This window comes from Marmota monax, unplaced genomic scaffold, assembly GCF_021218885.2.
Source record: "Marmota monax isolate L192 unplaced genomic scaffold, Marmota_monax_Labrador192_F-V1.1 WCK01_AAM20220418_F8-fsc00957, whole genome shotgun sequence".
In the NCBI taxonomy this organism is placed as follows: domain Eukaryota; kingdom Metazoa; phylum Chordata; class Mammalia; order Rodentia; family Sciuridae; genus Marmota; species Marmota monax.
In genome coordinates, this window is record NW_026693948.1 from 31151 (window position 1) to 48096 (window position 16946).

General features: G+C 44.4%; 1 protein-coding gene across 1 annotated transcript; it reads right to left on the reverse strand.

The window, feature by feature from the left end:
* Positions 1–4550: 4550 nt before the first annotated feature.
* Positions 4551–14955, reverse strand: LOC124106299 (L-amino-acid oxidase-like). Its single transcript, XM_058585442.1, has 7 exons — positions 14891–14955; positions 11051–11268; positions 10660–10772; positions 9726–9927; positions 8521–8589; positions 6780–6916; positions 4551–5610 (listed from the first exon to the last, which is right to left on the reverse strand). Exons 1-7 carry the CDS (start codon positions 14901–14903, stop codon positions 4779–4781), a joined length of 1584 nt encoding a protein of 527 aa, XP_058441425.1. The 5' UTR covers positions 14904–14955; the 3' UTR covers positions 4551–4778.
* Positions 14956–16946: the final 1991 nt, after the last annotated feature.

Genomic DNA, 16946 nt, shown 5'->3' on the forward strand with positions numbered 1-16946 from the left:
GTCACATAGCATATAGTCTATTTTAGAAAAGGATCCATTTGCTTCTGAGAAGAAAGTGTATGCTCTCATTGAAGGATAAAATATTCTGTATATGTCAGTTATCTAAGTTATTGATTGTGTTATTTAGTTCCATGGGTTTTTTCAGCTTTTGTTTGGAAGGTCTATCTAGTGATGAAAGAGGTGTGTTAAAGTCACCCAAAATTATTGCGTTGTGGTTTATTTGACTCTTGGACTTGAGAAAAGTTTGTTTGTTGAATGTAGATGCACTATTGTTTGGGGCATATATATTTATAATTGTTAAGTTTTGTTGGTATATTGATATACTTTGAGCAGTATATAGTGTCCTTTTTTCCCTTTTTGATTGACTTTATTTTGAAGTCTACTTTATTTGATATGGGGATGGAAACCCTTGCTTGCTTCCACAGTCCCATGTGAGTGATATAATTTTTCCCAACCCTTCACCTTGAGTCTGTGGATATTTTTCCTATGAGATGAGTCTCTTGGAGGCAGCATATTGTTGGGTCTTTTTTTAAATCAAATCTGGTGGGGCAGTATTGGCAGCTTCCTTAAATCCGTCCAATAGTACTCTTCTATTGAACATACATCACTTAACCATAATTTTATCTATTACAAATGGAGACATTTTCTTATTGCTTCCCTGGTGGTCTAGTGGTTAGGATTCGGCACCACCACAGCCTGTGTTCGATTCCCCGTCAGGGAAACAAAGCTTTTTCTTCAGAACAGTGAAGTAAAAATGGCTATTTCCTTTTAGAAAGGGAAAACTGAGTTTAATATTTTTCTTTTTGGTAGAGAGGAGTTATCAGAAATGAGCTTTCTACTGATTTTAAGTGCCGGTTGTGTTCTGGGCATTTTAAAATATGAAAGGAAAGAACAACTCAGGCAGCACTAAATGTTCCAAGAAGAGCCCCGGGCTGACAGAAGTTTGACACAAAGTTTCTAAGATTCCCCAAGGCTGTTTAAAACGACGCCTGTCCACTAGAGGTGTGGTTCAAAGCCCCTCAGCCCCTCAGAGCGGTTTGAGTAGTCGTCGCTATGGAAAGAAGCCAGGTAATTCTCCCCATCCCAACACCTACCTTTTAATTTTGAAAATAATAGAAATAATTGAAATAATGCACAACCAATTCAGTGTTGTCTTTATCTGAATTCACTTAATATTTTCTCAGTTCAATTAATATAATCCTTTCTCTCAAGAATGATATTCACAGGTCTCTGTACCCCCCTGGCAGCACCTGAAAGTTTCAGACTTGTCTTTATTCTATGGAACACCTGGAAAAATTGATATTAATATGTCCTCATTCACTAGTTCACATTTAAATTTCCCCTTGTTGCCTTTAAAAAACCATAGTTGCTTTTTTAGAAATTTTATTCTAGGAATTTTCTTTTTTCCCTTTCTTTTTCTTTTTTGCAGTACTGGCGATTGACCAGTACTGACTGGTACTGAGATAAATACTTGTTAGATTGTGAATCATAGATTTAAATGTAACATATAAAACTGTAATTCATTTTTAAACTAAACATACAGGAGAAATCTTCAGGACCTTGGCCTGAGTGGAGTTCTTAGACATGACATAACTCAGATCTCATCAAAATTTCAAATTTGTCCCATGAAAGAGCTAGTTAATAAAATGAAAATACAAACTACACAGAGAAAAAAAAATCACAAACTACATTTCTGATAAAGGACTTTATCTAGACTATATAGAGATCTCTCAAAACTCAATAATATAAAAGCAAACCATTTAATTGGAAAATGAGCCAAAGACATGAGAGGATATTTCCAAAGAATGTTATAAAAAGATGTTTAACACTGTTGAAGTAAAAATCAAAACCACAGGAGATGTCAGCAATACTATTTAGCAGAATGCCCTGCCCCCACCCCAATATATACATTACCAAATGCTGGTGGGGAGGATGCAGAGATGCATTCAAATATTGTTGGTGGGAAGTAAAATGGCACAGCCATCCTGGAGAGAGTATGGCAATTTTTTTAAATCTAAATATGCACTTACCAAATAATTATATTTCTAGGCATTTATCCTTGAGAAATAGAAGCTTAGTTTTGCCCAAAAACTTACACATAAACATTCATTGCACTTTGATTTGTGAAAGTCCCAAACTGGAAAAAGCCTGAAATTCCTCAATGGGTGAATGGTTAAATAAACTATGGCACTACTGTAATGGCACTCTGCCACAAAAACAAAACTATTGCTACAAAGAACAATTTGGATAGATCTCAGGGAGTTATTCTGAGTGAAAATTTCAATTTCAAAAGGTCATATACTATAGGATTGCATTTATATGACATTCTATAAATGACAAAATTCTAATAATGCTTAACAGATTAGCAGTTGCTAGGGCAGGGAGTGGGGTGTGACCATAAAGGGGTAAAACAAAGGAGACCTTTGTGCTAGTAGAAGAGCTCTTTATCATGTCTGTGATGGTAGTTAAAAGAATCTAATCTAAATAGAATTATACCCAAACATTGTACTAATGTAAAATTTCTGATTTTGTTATACTATAATTATGTAAAATGTAGCTATTGGTTGAAATTGGCCACACTGGGACCTGTTATTCTCTGTTACTTCCAGTGAGTCCATAATTAAAAAGAAATATCAGTTTCCTACATACTAGGTGTCATCATAACCCCCTGCAATTATAATCCAGGCAGAAGCCCACTTCTGGAATCCCAAAGTTCTTTTTGTTTTATCGATGATATACAACATAAACTGTTTCTTGTTATGCTTATTTTGTTGTATGTCTGAGTTCCTAAGCTTGTCTCCAAGTTCACTGTGGTAAGGATTTAAGTCTTGCCTGCCAGATTTCAGAGCTGTTATCAGAGTGGTTGTTTAATGCATGTGAATTTAATGTGTGCAGTGAGACAGTGGAGACTGTTAGACTGTGGTGTCAATGGCTCTTGTGCAGCTGAGCTTCAAGTGAGGGAGGGGACAGATAATTACACTCTCTAGGGAGGTAATTGGGGCATGGGTGAGTCAGTCCTGGGAGAAACAATTTGTCCTTTGGCCTCAAGATTCCCTACACAGTCCTTTTGGGTATGCTCTGAATGTAAGGTCCTGACCACTCTTTGCTAGTACTGTTTCTCAGGGTTGTGTTTTAGCAGCAACCTTGGAGGATAAAAAGTGCCTATAATAAGAGCTGGGGATGCAGCTCAATGGTAAAGTGCTTGCCTTGCATGCACAAAGCTCTGAGTTTGATTCCCAGCAAGGGGAGAAAAAAGTGCTTAACCTTCACCCCCAAGAAAAAGCAGGCTTGCATACTTCTGTTACAATATTGTTAAACTCTCTGAGCTTAGTGCTCCTCAGCTTCCATACAAGTCCACTGCATATGTAGTATCTACCAGGATCCCTCTATCTTGCCCCCTTGGGACTTGGGAAGTTCTTGCAGCTTGACAGTGCCATGAGTCCTCTGTCTCTAACTCATGAGTCTTGTCAGCTTCCATGAAACCTTGACAAGCTCATTTGTTAGACTGCAACTGACATAAAATTCCAGACCCTGCTAGAGTGGTTTTTCTGACTAGCAGCATGCTGTACTGTCCTAGTTTTAGGCTCTAAACGGAAAGTCAGTATCTCAGGTGGTTCTGAAGGCCTTCCTGAAGGTACCTTGTTCCCCTTGATGATAAACTGTCCCCTAACTTCATAGCCACCTGGCCTCTTCCTGTGGCCTTTGAGTAATGAACTCATACCCCAAGAGGTCTTTTAGGGACAAAACTCAGGCCAGGTCACTGCCAAATGATGGGCTTCTTTAGATCTCATTCATACCCTGTCATTTCATTAACCCTGTGCTTGAAAGTTATCATCAGTATCAAATCAGTCTGTTTACTTCTTCACAGGACTGCCAGACAAGAAGACTCCGTGGGGGCGCAGAAAATATAGGAGGCAGAAGACAGCCCCCTGCCTTCTGAGAACATTGAATTCATTCAAACACTTCAGATGTTAATTGCTGAATGTCTGCAAAGTGAATTGTTAATTGTTTTAGGAGCACAAAAAAAAAAAAAAAAACAACAAAAGAATAAGACCAAGAAGCTGAGCCTAGAAGAAGCAAGAGGATTTGTAGTTATATTTAGAGTTAGGTTGAAGTTTAAACCACTTAGGAGCAGCATTTGTGACCTCTTGGAGAATCAATTTTCATAATCTGTAATATGGAGTAGTACTGGAGTATATACCTCAAGGGCTATTGTAATAATTTGGAAAAAGCATTGAGCAGGTTGTTACTCACACAGTTGCCTCCAGGTAACTAAATTTCTACCCTCTCTTAAAATTCAAGGGCCTGGCCAGGCATTGCAGCAATCTCTAGTACCACAGGAAAAAAAAGGAATCAGCCATGGAAGGAAGAGGAGGGGAGGGAGGGGACTACTAGGGATAGACTCAGATTAAAGGAACAGAAACCAGAGCAAAGGACCCCAGGAAAGGGCATTAAAAGGCAAGAGTCTCTGTGGCCTTCCGAACTCAATTCTAAAATTATTTGGATATCACTCAGAACATAGATACAACACTTAATTTTAGTCTTAAATTCAACAAAAGCTTTATTGTTTTAATCATTACATCAAATATTCTTGTTGTTCAAATATTGTCAATAAATCCAAGGTCACGGGTGGTTAAATATTGTAGGGACTCCATTCATTGGCCTTGATTTGACATCTTTGGGCAAAGGTGAAGATAAAATGAGAGAGTGGGTTTTGAGTGTTTTCTTGTGGATCAAGGTGATTGGAATTACCCCAATTCTTAGGTGCTACAAGCTGGTTATAGATCACTTTTGGAGTAGGCCTTTTTTGTGTCCCCAGGATCCTTTGTCAAAGCCAAATCCACAGACTCTTGGATGCTCTTTGCTGCCCTGAGCCCTGATTTGATAGCTGTGTCAATCCAGCCATGGGGCAGGGCTGTGTGTTCACCAACAAAGTGGACCCGCCCTTCTGGATGGCTGAGCTCCTGTGCGTAGTCCACATGTTGGTAGGGAAGGAAGGAGGTGAACCCTCCCATGGAATAGGGGTCTTGGCTCCAGTGCTTGACCATGGAATAGGGGCACAGGGCCTGGAGCTGTTCTTTGGGGTGGTCATGGACAGCAGCTAGGTCATCCAAGATGACATCTACCACCTGGGCATCGTCCATGGCAGCAAAGAACATGGAATCATCATGCTTAGTATAGGAAGCCAGGATGACACCTGTGCCATTGGGGAAGATGTGACTGGGATAGTGGATAAAGCGGGAGGGGCGGTCGGTGCTAGACTCGCCACCGAATATGCCTTCTTGCTCCCAGAAACGCTGTGTGCAGGCCAGGATCACTTTGGTGGCACTGGTGTAGTGGACTGAACGTAGTGAATTCTCCTTGTTGAGAGAGAGGGGTGGCCGAAAACGGAGGAGCCGGGCAGCCTTGGCAGTGTTGGCCACCACCACAAAATCGGCAGTCAGACGTGACCTGGGCTGCAGAGGGTCAGCTGTCCTGAATGTGACATGGACATGGTCTCCAGACATCTCTACTTCCTCTGCTGGTGAGTGAAATAAGACTGTCCCTGGCAAGAGGGCATCATGAAGGGCCTGAGGGAGTTGGTCAAAGCCTCCGACGATTTCATGGAATCTGAGAATGAGCAAGCAAAAGAGGAAACAGAAACAGGTAGTTGGACAAGGCATGCAGAGGACAGGTCATTTGGACTGGACAGAGGTGAGTTCCCTAATGGACTGTACTGGTCATGTGTTAGGGAGATTTAACAGTTGGCAAAAGGATTAACAGCAGGCAGAATATCAGCTTTAGGGAACTAGAGAAAGGTGTTGCTTTGCGTTGATCAATCAGAAAAATGTAACCCTCTGAGCCTCTATAGCCCCTTACTCTTTGTTACTTTCCTCTGGTCCCCTTGGTGGTCACCTCCATGGAAGATGCCTGGTCTCGTGGCTGACAAAGACCCAGGATTCAACCCCTTCCATGATGTCCTTACAGAGTGCAGCACAGGGTAGCCTTGAAGACTGCAGCCTAAATGCCACCAAGAACCTTCACTTGACCTTGATCTGTCTTCAGACTTCCTCACCTTCCTCTCTCCCCCTATGGCAGCTGTTGGCTTGAATTTAAATTGATTAATTCTGAATAAAAATGATGAGGGGAAGTGGGAGATGCAGGTGGGGAAAGAAGAGGTCTGTAATCCATCAGGGCTCTCCCAGGCTTAGTTCTCCTCTGGCAAATGTCAGTACCTGTTTCATCTGAAATGGGTCACAGAACCCCAAGTGAGAGTAAATCTCAGTTCATTTGATCTTCATTAGCTACAGATCACACAGCCAGTTACCCAGGGTGACTAGGGTCTGAGTTTGGCAGCCCTGATTATCTTTCAGGTCTGAAAGATAGCAAGTTCCTCTTGCATGAACCTCTAAAGTAGGACTGAGGTCATGCTCTTTGTCACAGAAGAATAGGTAAGGGCCAGAGTAAAGCAGATCTATTGGCTCCTAAGAGCCCCTTAGCTAGAGGTTCTCAAAGTGGACTCCCAAGTCAGATAGCAACGGCATCACTGGAATATGTCAGAAATGCATGCTCTTGGGTCTCAGCGAAGGTCCATTGACTTTGGAAGTGATGCCCCATGTTTAAGAAGCACCCTCCCTCTGGTGGTTCTGAGGGGCATTGGCATTGGGAAACCCCTGCCTCCCCTCCTGTCACTCCCACTTTTCTTGGAGTTATCACTTGATTTATCTTGTCCTTCCTTCTACCCCTGTCCTCACTAGTAACTGGCCACCCCGTGCCCCTTCTCTCCCCCCATTTCCCACCGAGATTCCTTAGAGAAGATGATCAGGTCACGCAGAGTTTCTGTGAAGGACTCGTAGTAGCCAGAGTCTGTGTTCATCAGGTCCCCGATCATCTGCACTGCCCCATGACTCAGGTTCCCCACCTTGATCAGGTACTCCTGGGATCATGTTCAGGAAAAGAAGGCAACCAGGTCAGAATTTTTAGGGAGCTGACATGAGAACCATTGCCTCCCACCTGGGGGTAATGAGGAACAGAACTAGACAGGGTGGAATGACAGAAGTGCACTCAGCTGGGTCCCAGGTGCCTGGTTTGCACACAGGGCTCTGAGGACAATGCTCCAAATGGTCTCCAAGTCCTAATAACAGGGACAAATAGCTAATGTTTGGTATGGATTTTAACCTACAGACCCTCTTCCAAGCCCTTTACATATATAATCCTCTTATATAATCCAAGGAAGCCCTATTTTACAGATGGGAAAGCTGAGGTCCAGTCTTCATGTCCATCTGTAACTGTATGGGGCCCAGACTGGCCTCTTTGATCTACCCAAAACACCAAGCCAGGAGGAAGGTGAATACCAAGTATTTGCTTCTCATCCTTCCCTGACCCTCTACTCCTACCCATTACCTGGCTGTCCTGGCCCCTGCACCAGAAAGTGACTATGAGGTTCTACTTCTAGTATATCCATTGGCCTGTGATTGTGCCCTGTGGTTTGCCCGTGCTCCTTTCTCCCAGGCAAGTCCTGGACATGACAAATCTGGTTGGAAAAGTTTCACCAATCAGGGTGGCTGATCAGATATCACAGGACTTTGACCACCCAACTTCTGAAGCACCCAGTTCTGAAAGGCAAACCGCCACCTCTATTGGAGCAGTCAGCCATGAATGGTTAGGATCTCCTTATAACCATTCAGCTTCCTCCTCAGCTGTCCAAATTTATGCACCCCCTTGCCCACTTTGCTCCCATCTCGGGAACAATCACTAGAGGCCAACTATCCTCCCCTAGCCAATCACATAGGTGCTCCCTTTCCAGTTAACTGCCTCCAGCTTCTCCATGCCAATAGCCTCCGATTGAGGCACATCTGAAACCTTCCCCTTGTGGCTGTGTGTGTGTGTGTGTGTGTGTGTGTGTGTGTGTGATGTGAGGATTGAACCCAGGGCCTAGCACATGTCAGGCAAGTGTTCTTCCTCTGAGCTATTCCTCCAGCCCCAGTCATCTCTTTTTGCACTATAGCCATGAGTACATCAATGATGGACCATGTATAGGACAGTGGTCCCAAGAAAGTATATAGCCTTGTGACATTGTAGCCATCTTTGTGTAACTAAGCATTATGATTTTTACTGAACTATGTCATCATCTAAGGATGCACTTCTGCGATGTTATCCCCCTCATTAAGCAACACATAACTGTATAAGGGCTTTCCCATACCTCTACCTGCCTTCGACTCTCTGCAAAAATGCAAGTGATGGTGGCAAGTTCCTTGAAATAGCATGCTCTGACTTGCTATATCTTTGACCTTTGACTGCTGTCCTTGGAGTGGTCTTTTTAAAAATTTTCTTTCTTCCCTCCCTTCCTACCTTCCTCTCTACTCTCTCCTATCCTAATGGAGCTTACATTCAAGTAAAGGAGAGAGATTATAAAAAAGATAAACAAGTAAGGTGCAGTGTAGTAAGAACTAGGGTGGGTCGTCCCACTGGGGTGGTTTCTGGGTAGCTGTGACAGGGTGGCATGGTTAGCCATGGTTAGAGGGTAGCTTCAGGACTGACCTTGGTGGAGAAGGAGTCATACTTCTCCAGAATCTGGCTGCAGCTACTGTTCTTCAGCTCCTCCACCAGCTTGGCATGGAAGAAGGAGGAGGGGAGGACACTTTAGTGAAGGTCAGTTCCACACACACTCTAAAACCTGCTCCCACATACCCCCATGTTCCACACTTGGCACTTGCTTCCACTCATCCTGGGTGTGTCTGAGGCATTCTTTATATTAGTCCTGAATGCAACACTCAGTCCTTCAGCTGGACTGGGGCGCTTGAGGGTGGAAACATTATCCCCTGTCTTGGACATATTCTGAGGTGTATAAAGCTGGAGCCAGGCTCCCTGTCAGCCTTGGAGCCCCCAGAATTGGGGAAGTCTATCTCCTTGTCCTTGTCTGAGGACATTTCTGCAGGCCTCTGGGGCCACTGTGAATGGTGTGGATGCCTAAGGGCTTGGTCCCACTGAGCTGTTAAGTGATACTGGATGAGGTCCAAGAGCTGCGGAGTGCATGCTGAGCTTAGCAGGATATCACTCCAGCAAAGGCAGGGCATCTGGACAGAGGCCTTCTGTGGAAGTTATGTACCAGAGCTCAACTGTCACACTGAGGTCCTTTTGGGTCCCAGGTCAGGAAAGAAAAAGGCACTGTCAGTGCTGAGTAAACATTGGTCAGTTAGAAAAAGGTGTGCAGATATTCCAGACAGGGCCCATCATTGATTTTCCTCCTTGACCACATATCAATAATGATGACAATTATAATTCAAGATTGGCCATATGCCTTGCAAAGTTCTTATCACTTTATATGCATTTTCTCACTTAATCTTCACAACCAGGCTGGGAGAGAGGCTCTAGCCTTATGATTGTTTTATAGAAGTTGGAACAGAGAGATGGCAAGCATCTTGTCCAGGGTCACACAGTACATTCAAATAGAGTCCAGCTTGTAGGTCTCTCTCTGCCTTAAACCTAGATCTGCCATGATGATCTCAAAGGCAGCTAGCTTTGCACATGTCTGTACATGTGAAGACCTTTGGGATCTGAAAATGCACAATGACTGCTGAGATGGGAGGTCACGGGAGGGAGGCAAGGTTGACAGACCAAGCTAGTGGAGCCCTCCTGCACATGGGCCTGGGGTCCACGGAGAGAAACTTTAGGAAGTTTGCACAAGATGTCTTTGAAGAAGATGATGGCCTGCATGGAGGTCACTGATTCCTACTTTGGCTTACCTTTCTGAATGCTTCATCAAAGAGCTGGTCAACTGTCTTCCCCACCTCATCTGCTCTGACTGGGTACCCTAGCAGGCTGGGGTTAGCCTGCACAATCCCCGTGCGCTGCCGCACTCCATTGATCAGCACCCAGGTCTGGTTGTTGGAGGGGAAAAACTCCTTGAGGCTCAGCTCCAATTTCCTGATAAACTCATGACAGAGCCTGTGGAGTGAGTCAGAGACTGATCCAGGATGAGGAAGCAACCAGTCTTCCCTGCTCCCTGTGCTCACGTCCTGCCCCTACTGGATTCCCTGGGGCCCTCTCTGACCTCCCTGCACAGAAGGAATGCTAGGCTACCTAGTTGCTATGCCAAGTTGCTATGCCAAGCTATGGCTATGTGACCAAGAGGAAACTGGGTACCCATTCTTGTGGTCACAACACGACAGGCTGGCCCTCTTTGCTGGCTGAGATCTCTCTCACTTTGTTTGAGGCTTGTAGTCTTCAGACTTTTAGGTGTGGCCCCTCCAGGTCCAGGAGATACTATGAAGATGTGTAGAGGGAGTGTCCCTGGATTTATCCTCCCTGGAGGCTGTGTGTATCATGAGTCTTCCAGTCTGCATTCTCCTTATTCCTGCTCACCCACCCCTTCAGGATGGCCCTCCTAAAGTGGGCTCCCACAAGACACCACTTTCTCCCAGAAGGATGTTCATATTTCTATCGTTAGCAGGCCTCACAGACTGCCTTTTGACTTTCCTAGGTGTTCTCCTATCCCAATTATCTTTTGTGATCCTCAACAGGTGCAGTTATGTCTGTTCTCTATATTAGAACATTGAGGCTGGGAGAGGTTTCGAGGTAGCTGTGGAGCTATGAAATGAGTTGGCATAGGTCCTGTCCTTGTTGCTAGCAGCCTATATCCTGGTCTTCCCCATCCACCCCCACTTCTCTCAATCATACCTGTGGTTGATGGGGATCCTCATGGCACCCAACTCTATGTACAACTGTGTTCCAGGAACTCTATGGGTCTCAATTCTGCCACCTACACGCCCTGAAGCCTCCAGGACAGTCACCTAGAAAGATAAGTATTTATAGGACTCAACTAGGCCAGCCATGTCCCCACCATACAACCCCCTCTTCCTCCCTCCAGGCAGGCCCAGATTTGCCTCTTTCTGAAGTCTCTCTCTGTCATAGAGACAGACCAATTGCTCTCCTACCCCTTCCATCCCAGCCTAGAGTCCTAGACTTAGTCTTTGGCTCCAGTTCCACTGGGCTCTCCACCACCTGCAGCCACCTCCCTGCTCAGAGTCCAAGATCCCTATGAGGTACTCTCCCAAGCACCATTGTGTACCTGGTGGCCAGCATCCTGCAAAATCTTGGCAGCTGTGAGTCCAGCCATGCCTGCCCCAATTACCACTATCCGTTTCTTTTCAGCTGTCTGCCCCAGCCCGTCTTGAGCCAGCTGTAGTAGTTCTTCATACTGGGGGTCTTCAAAGCATTTGACAAGGTCATCATCAAAGGCCTGGGTACTCGCGCCCAGCACAGACAGAAGGGCCAGGACCAGAAAGCCTGGAACATAGTTTGGAGATGGCAGTCAGGCAAATAGCTGGGGACCAAGGAAGCCAGCCTTAATCCTTGATCAGTGGAGGATCATATCACTGAACCTGTAATGCAACATCCTGGGAATTCCTGTTTCTTTCCTCGCTACCAGAGTGTGCATTAGCCATGGACCTTCCCATGCTTGCTTTCCATGGGGAGATCAATGCCCTCCATTCAGGGAGAGACACAGGCTGCATATCTGTCCCCGAGGACCTGCCATCACCTCAGCCAGCTGGACTTCCATGTAGGAGGCCAAGCCCTCCACTGACTAGAAGACAGGTGAGATAGCTCTACCCTTTACATTGGGTTTCCTTATCTCCCCCTTGGGGTTGATAAAATGTTTGTTACAATTGGAAGACCTTACCTCACTGCAGCTAAGTAAGGATGGGGTAAGACATTGTTTAATAAACTTACATTCTCTGAGGTGTGCAAGGTAGGCTACCAGCTTTCCAAGACCCAGAGGAACATCCTGGGGTCATCTCTTAGAGATGACCAAGCGTTGTTGAGTTTAAAGAATTTTCTAGACCTAGCCTCCATTTCCACAGTTGTCTTCCATTTTATTCTGGCTCTGTTCTGAGAGAGATGTGCCATAACTTCCCCCTAGGGTCCTATAAAAGGTGTATGTCTTGTGATTGTTTCGTTCCTATTTTCAAAACTATTTATCTGTGCTATGGGCTGAATTGCATATTCCCAAAATTCATATGTTGAAGGCTTAATCTCTAGTACTTCATAATAGTGACTCTATTTATAGATGGAAGCCCTTAACAGTTGATTAAGGTAAAACGAGGCTGTTAGGATAGATCCTGTTCCAATCTGATTGATGTCCTTATAAGAAGAGGAAATTTGGACACAGAAAGGGACACCAGGGATGTGTACACAGAGGAAATAACTTGTGGGAAGATAGTTATCAGGAAGCCAAAGAGAGGTCTTAAATCAAACCTGCCAACGCCTTGATTTGGGACAGCCAGACACCAGAACCATGAGAAAATAAATTTCTCTTATTTAAGCCACTCAGTCTGTGGTATTTTGTTATGGCAACCTGAGATGACTAATATAGTTTATTCCTTTTCTCCCCACATGTGGAGAAGAAAAGATGATTGGTTCTTACCCAACTCTCTCAAGTCAGATAGCCACAGACCTTGGAAGAAAATTTGCATTCATTTTTCTTCTTAAAATTTTTTTGGTGTTAGGAATCAAAGCCAGGGCCTTGCATATGCTAGGCAAGTGCTCTATCAACTGAACTATATCCCCACCCATATTTGCTTTTCATGTAAATCCACACAAGGAATGTGTGAATGTCCCTTGGTCTTCAATCTCAGGATTTTTATTTAATTTGGGCTATCCTTCTTTCTTGGTTTGTCATAGGATTGGTATTCACATTACAAAAAATAAAGGCACAGAGGGACTCATCATTTGTCTCCTTCTGGGTATAATTTCTCACTCTCCCATTTCATTTCAATCATCACCATTAAGTTTGTGTGGTCCTGCTTATTCTTGCATGAAGTATGTTAAATAATTTCTAACCTCTTGTCTTCTCCATCTTGAAACAGAAATCAGTCCCTACTGCACAGAGTGTGCCTCCTGAGAAGCACCTAATGTATTTGTGGAATGTAGGGGTGGTAGAAAAACTAATGGATGGAAAGATGGGGGCACAAATAAATGAGTGCATGGATAGACAGTGGGATGGACAGTGGGAAGGATGTGTGCACAGAGAGGCTTTGGGGCCTCCAGCCTCTGCATTTCATCACAGATTCCAGCTGGTGGGCCACTCCCAGCCTGGACTTGTGCTCTCTGGTCCTTGAGACCACCATTTAAAAAATTATTTATTTTTTGGTTCTTTTCAATTATATATGACACCAGAATCCACTTTGCTATGATTATGCAAGCATGGAGTATATGTTACTCTAGTTAGAATCCCAGTCTTAAGGATGTACATGGTGGTGAGATTCACTGTGTTGTTTTCACATATGTACATGGGAAAACTGTGTCAGATTCATTCCACTGTCTCCTTTGCTCATCTCCCCTCCCTTCCCTCAATTCCTCTTTGTCTACTGCTCTTCTAGTCTTTCCCTCACTCCTCCTTCTATTGTGGGTTAGCATCCACCTATCAGAGAAAACATTCCCCCCTTTTTTTGTGGGGATCCTTCCGTCCACCTTTCCCCTGTCTCTGGCCGAGGACTTCACCTGCTTCTCCAGCTTCCTTCTGTGAACCTGTGTGTTTGGCTTTCTCATTCCTTTTACTCTGTCCACACACATGCACACCTCTCAGAATTCAGCCTCTCTCCGCCCTCAGGAATCGTACATCTTTTCTTTCTTCAAGGAATGGGAATAGGGCTTATTCCTTGTCTCTTTCTTTGAAAAGAGAGTAGAATCTGACTCATTCTGAATTCCCAAGTTTTGGTCTTTTTTCCCCCTAGTCCCTTGGGATGTTTATAATTATTTCATTACTTACTTATTTGTGGTACTTATTGATTGAATACAGGGCCTCTCTCATGTTAGGCAGGTGCTGTACCACTGAGTTATATACCTAGCCTTCCAAAAACATTTTTATTGTTATTATTTACTAATTAATTTATTTTATGGTACTGAGGATTGAACCCAGGACCTCACACATGCTATGCAAGGACTCTGCCACTGAACTATATCCTTAACCCTTCCAAATTAAAAAAAAAATGATTTTTTATTTTGCTAAGTTGTCCAGGCTGGCCTCTAATTTAGAATCCTGTAGCCTCAGCTTCCTGAATAGCTGGGATTACTGGCATGTGCCACATACAGTCTATTTTAATTTTTGATTAATATATATTGATTTTACATATTCATAGGATTCAGTGTGATGCTTCCCACACATGCATACATGCATTGATCATTCCAATAGCATCTCTGTATGACTTGAAAATTGGACTTGAAATTGTCAGCAATTCCATTCCTTAAGGAAACCATAGATTCATGGCTGGACCTTCTAGGAAACACAAATGCTTTGAGGTATTTTCTCAAAGGTGAGGGGTAAGTTTCCATGGAGAAAGCCCCCTCTTCTATCAGTTGTCTTGCCCTGTAGAGTCAGCTCTGCAGAGTCAGCTCATTAGGGCAGACGGCTCCTCCTTGGCCATAGAGAACAGAACAGAGCATCTTTGCTTGAGGAGCTATCAAAACAATCCAGAATAGCCTTGATTTCATACAGAAGAAACCAGACCCAGGAATCCATGGAGACACACAGGTATTTACTATTTGCAAAGAGAAACCAACACCAGACCCACAGCCCTAGCACCCCTCCACATGCCTCCTGAGCGAATCAACAACCTGCCTTAAAGAATTGTTGTGTTCTGTTTTGGAGGTGGGGGGAATACTAAGCAGCCCAGATGCCTGCTCTGAGAGTTAAAAATCAGATATTTCCTGTTCACTCTGAATAGAAGCTGTGCACAATTATTACATGTCAATTAAACAGAAAATACCTCCATAACTTCTGACTTTTTGTCCCCTATTTGTTTGGAAAGCAGGATCACCAGAGCAGGTTAATGGGAGATAAGAATGGAAGACTGGGAGGAAGAGGGATGGCCCAGAATCCTGGCCTTGTGGGCTCCCTCTGGGTACTCACAGAAGCTCAGCATGGTTCTCAGTTCCCCAGGATCTGGAGCTGGATCAGGTCCTTATAGGGCTCTGAGGATTGTCTGAAAGATGTGAGCAGAGTCAGAGATATTTATGGCCTGTTCCTGCCTCTCAACTTCTTAGTTCCTACCCTTAAGTCACAACACCCACTGGAAGCCTGCCAGGGAGGAGGCCCTGGACAAGAGAGGCTTGGGTCCTGGGGGAAGTAGGCACAACCTAGTGCTCTTCTAATCTCCACTTACCAGATCTGCCCACCTTGCCTCCCACTACTCTGTCAAGTGCCCTTACTCTGTCAGTTTCCTTGGCTAGAAACCCTAAGGAAGGTTTGAGTCCTTCTTTCCTGAGTCTCTATGTCCAGGGTTTAGAGCTTCCTTAAGCTCTGCCTTCCCAGGGCACTTACCATAGTACCCATTCTTTGCTTAGGTTCCCTCTCCCACCTAGCTTGTGGGGTTCTCTCCCTCTGCCCCTTCACAGTCACTACAGCTGGGCCCTTCTTTGCCTTGGCCACTTCTAGAGTGACAGTTGTAAATGCAAATCAGGTTTGGCAGCTCCCTCTCTCCCTCTCTTTTTAATATTTTTGTAGTGGGGATTGAACACAGGGCCACATGCATGCTAAAGCAAGAACTCTACCACTGAGCTACCCCCTCAACCCCAAACTTGCTCCTGGAAACCTTTGATACTTTTATTTATTCTGCTGGCTAAAGAATAATCTATCAAGGAACTTGTTACTTTAGCAAGGACGCCTATTGGAGTGCTGGGTAGGCAGTGGTGCTTCAGTGAATACTCTCTCAATGAACACATAAAGGAGGTGTGAGGTTCAGTACCCAACACTGTGGCCACCAGGGACTCTGTTTTCCAAACTGACAACATCCAGAAGAGAGCCTATTCCCATCCTCTTCTCCCACATTGTCTCTTCATAAACTTGTCTTCTTAGCCAAAAGTGCCTATGTCTCAACCCCTCACGGTGCTTCAGGATGTTTACAACAGAGATTTCTCTATCTGGGGCTTAATTAGTCCTATGCTTCCTGCTCCCAAGTGCATTTTGTCCCCACCCACTCAACTTCCAGGACTCCCAGTGTTTTTTCCTTGTAGCCTTTCTGGGAACTGTCACCTTCCTCCTTTGCCATGCCCTTTGCAGGGTGGTGAGGGTTTGGGCTGTCAGGGGTGTGGCAAGGGCGTGCAGAAACTGGAACAGTCTGGGCTGGAGAGAAGGGGTAGGGCTTGAGCTGGTAGAAAGTGGAGGTGGGTGAGGGGGAGTAAATGTGTTAAGGCATAAGCACTAGCTGCTGTCAGTCTTGCTGTCTGCCCTCTGAATCCCAGGGCTGTGAAGGAGTTCCTTAAGCTTGGCCATACTCAGCAATGAGCTAGCAAAGCTATTCAGCAGGAATGCTGGCATCCAGTTTTAGGCCTTTCTAATTCCTTCTAGAAGTGCTCCAACTCTATCACCTCTCTTATGCACAGTAACCAGAGTGGACAGATCCTCAATGTGCTGGGTATTTTTGGAGATAGGCATAGCACCAGCCAACAAGCAGGTAAGCCCTGTCACCTCTTAAGCAGATAGTACTCTGCTCATCTCTAAAGATCTCTGGGCATAAAGTTGAACAAAAGACACCAGACAAATGACACCTACTTGTTACTCTCCTTACATGATGTTTAAACACAGGAAGAACTAACCAGTGGGGATGAAAGTGATAACAGGGCTTATCTTTTGGAAGCATTTCCTAGAATGAGCATAGCGGAACTTTCTGAGAGTAATGGAAATCATTTTACCTGAGTGGTAGTTACTCTCAAGTGTTTCACCAATTAAGATGTCTGTGTTTTACTGTGTAAAAATTCAAAACCATAAAAGGCACCCCCTATGCTAAATTTTTTTTTCTAGGTTAAAAAAAGAAAAAAATGAAGGAGAGAGACAAGAGTGGAGGAGATAGAAGATAAATACAGTAACTATATAGTATGTCAGATGGTGAAAAGCATTCTGGAAAAAATAAAGTGGGCAGGGAGGTGGGCAGGATGGTAGAGCCCAGAGCAAAAGGGGGAGCCAGAGG

Excerpts from the sequence above, each read along its gene's own strand:
- LOC124106299 (XM_058585442.1), bottom strand. Across the intron at positions 6,917-8,520 it reads ATGACTCCTTCTCCACCAAG|GAGTACCTGATCAAGGTGGG; the intron begins GTCAGTCCTGAA and ends ACATGATCCCAG. Across the intron at positions 5,611-6,779 it reads ATCTTCTCTAAGGAATCTCG|ATTCCATGAAATCGTCGGAG; the intron begins GTGGGAAATGGG and ends GCTCATTCTCAG.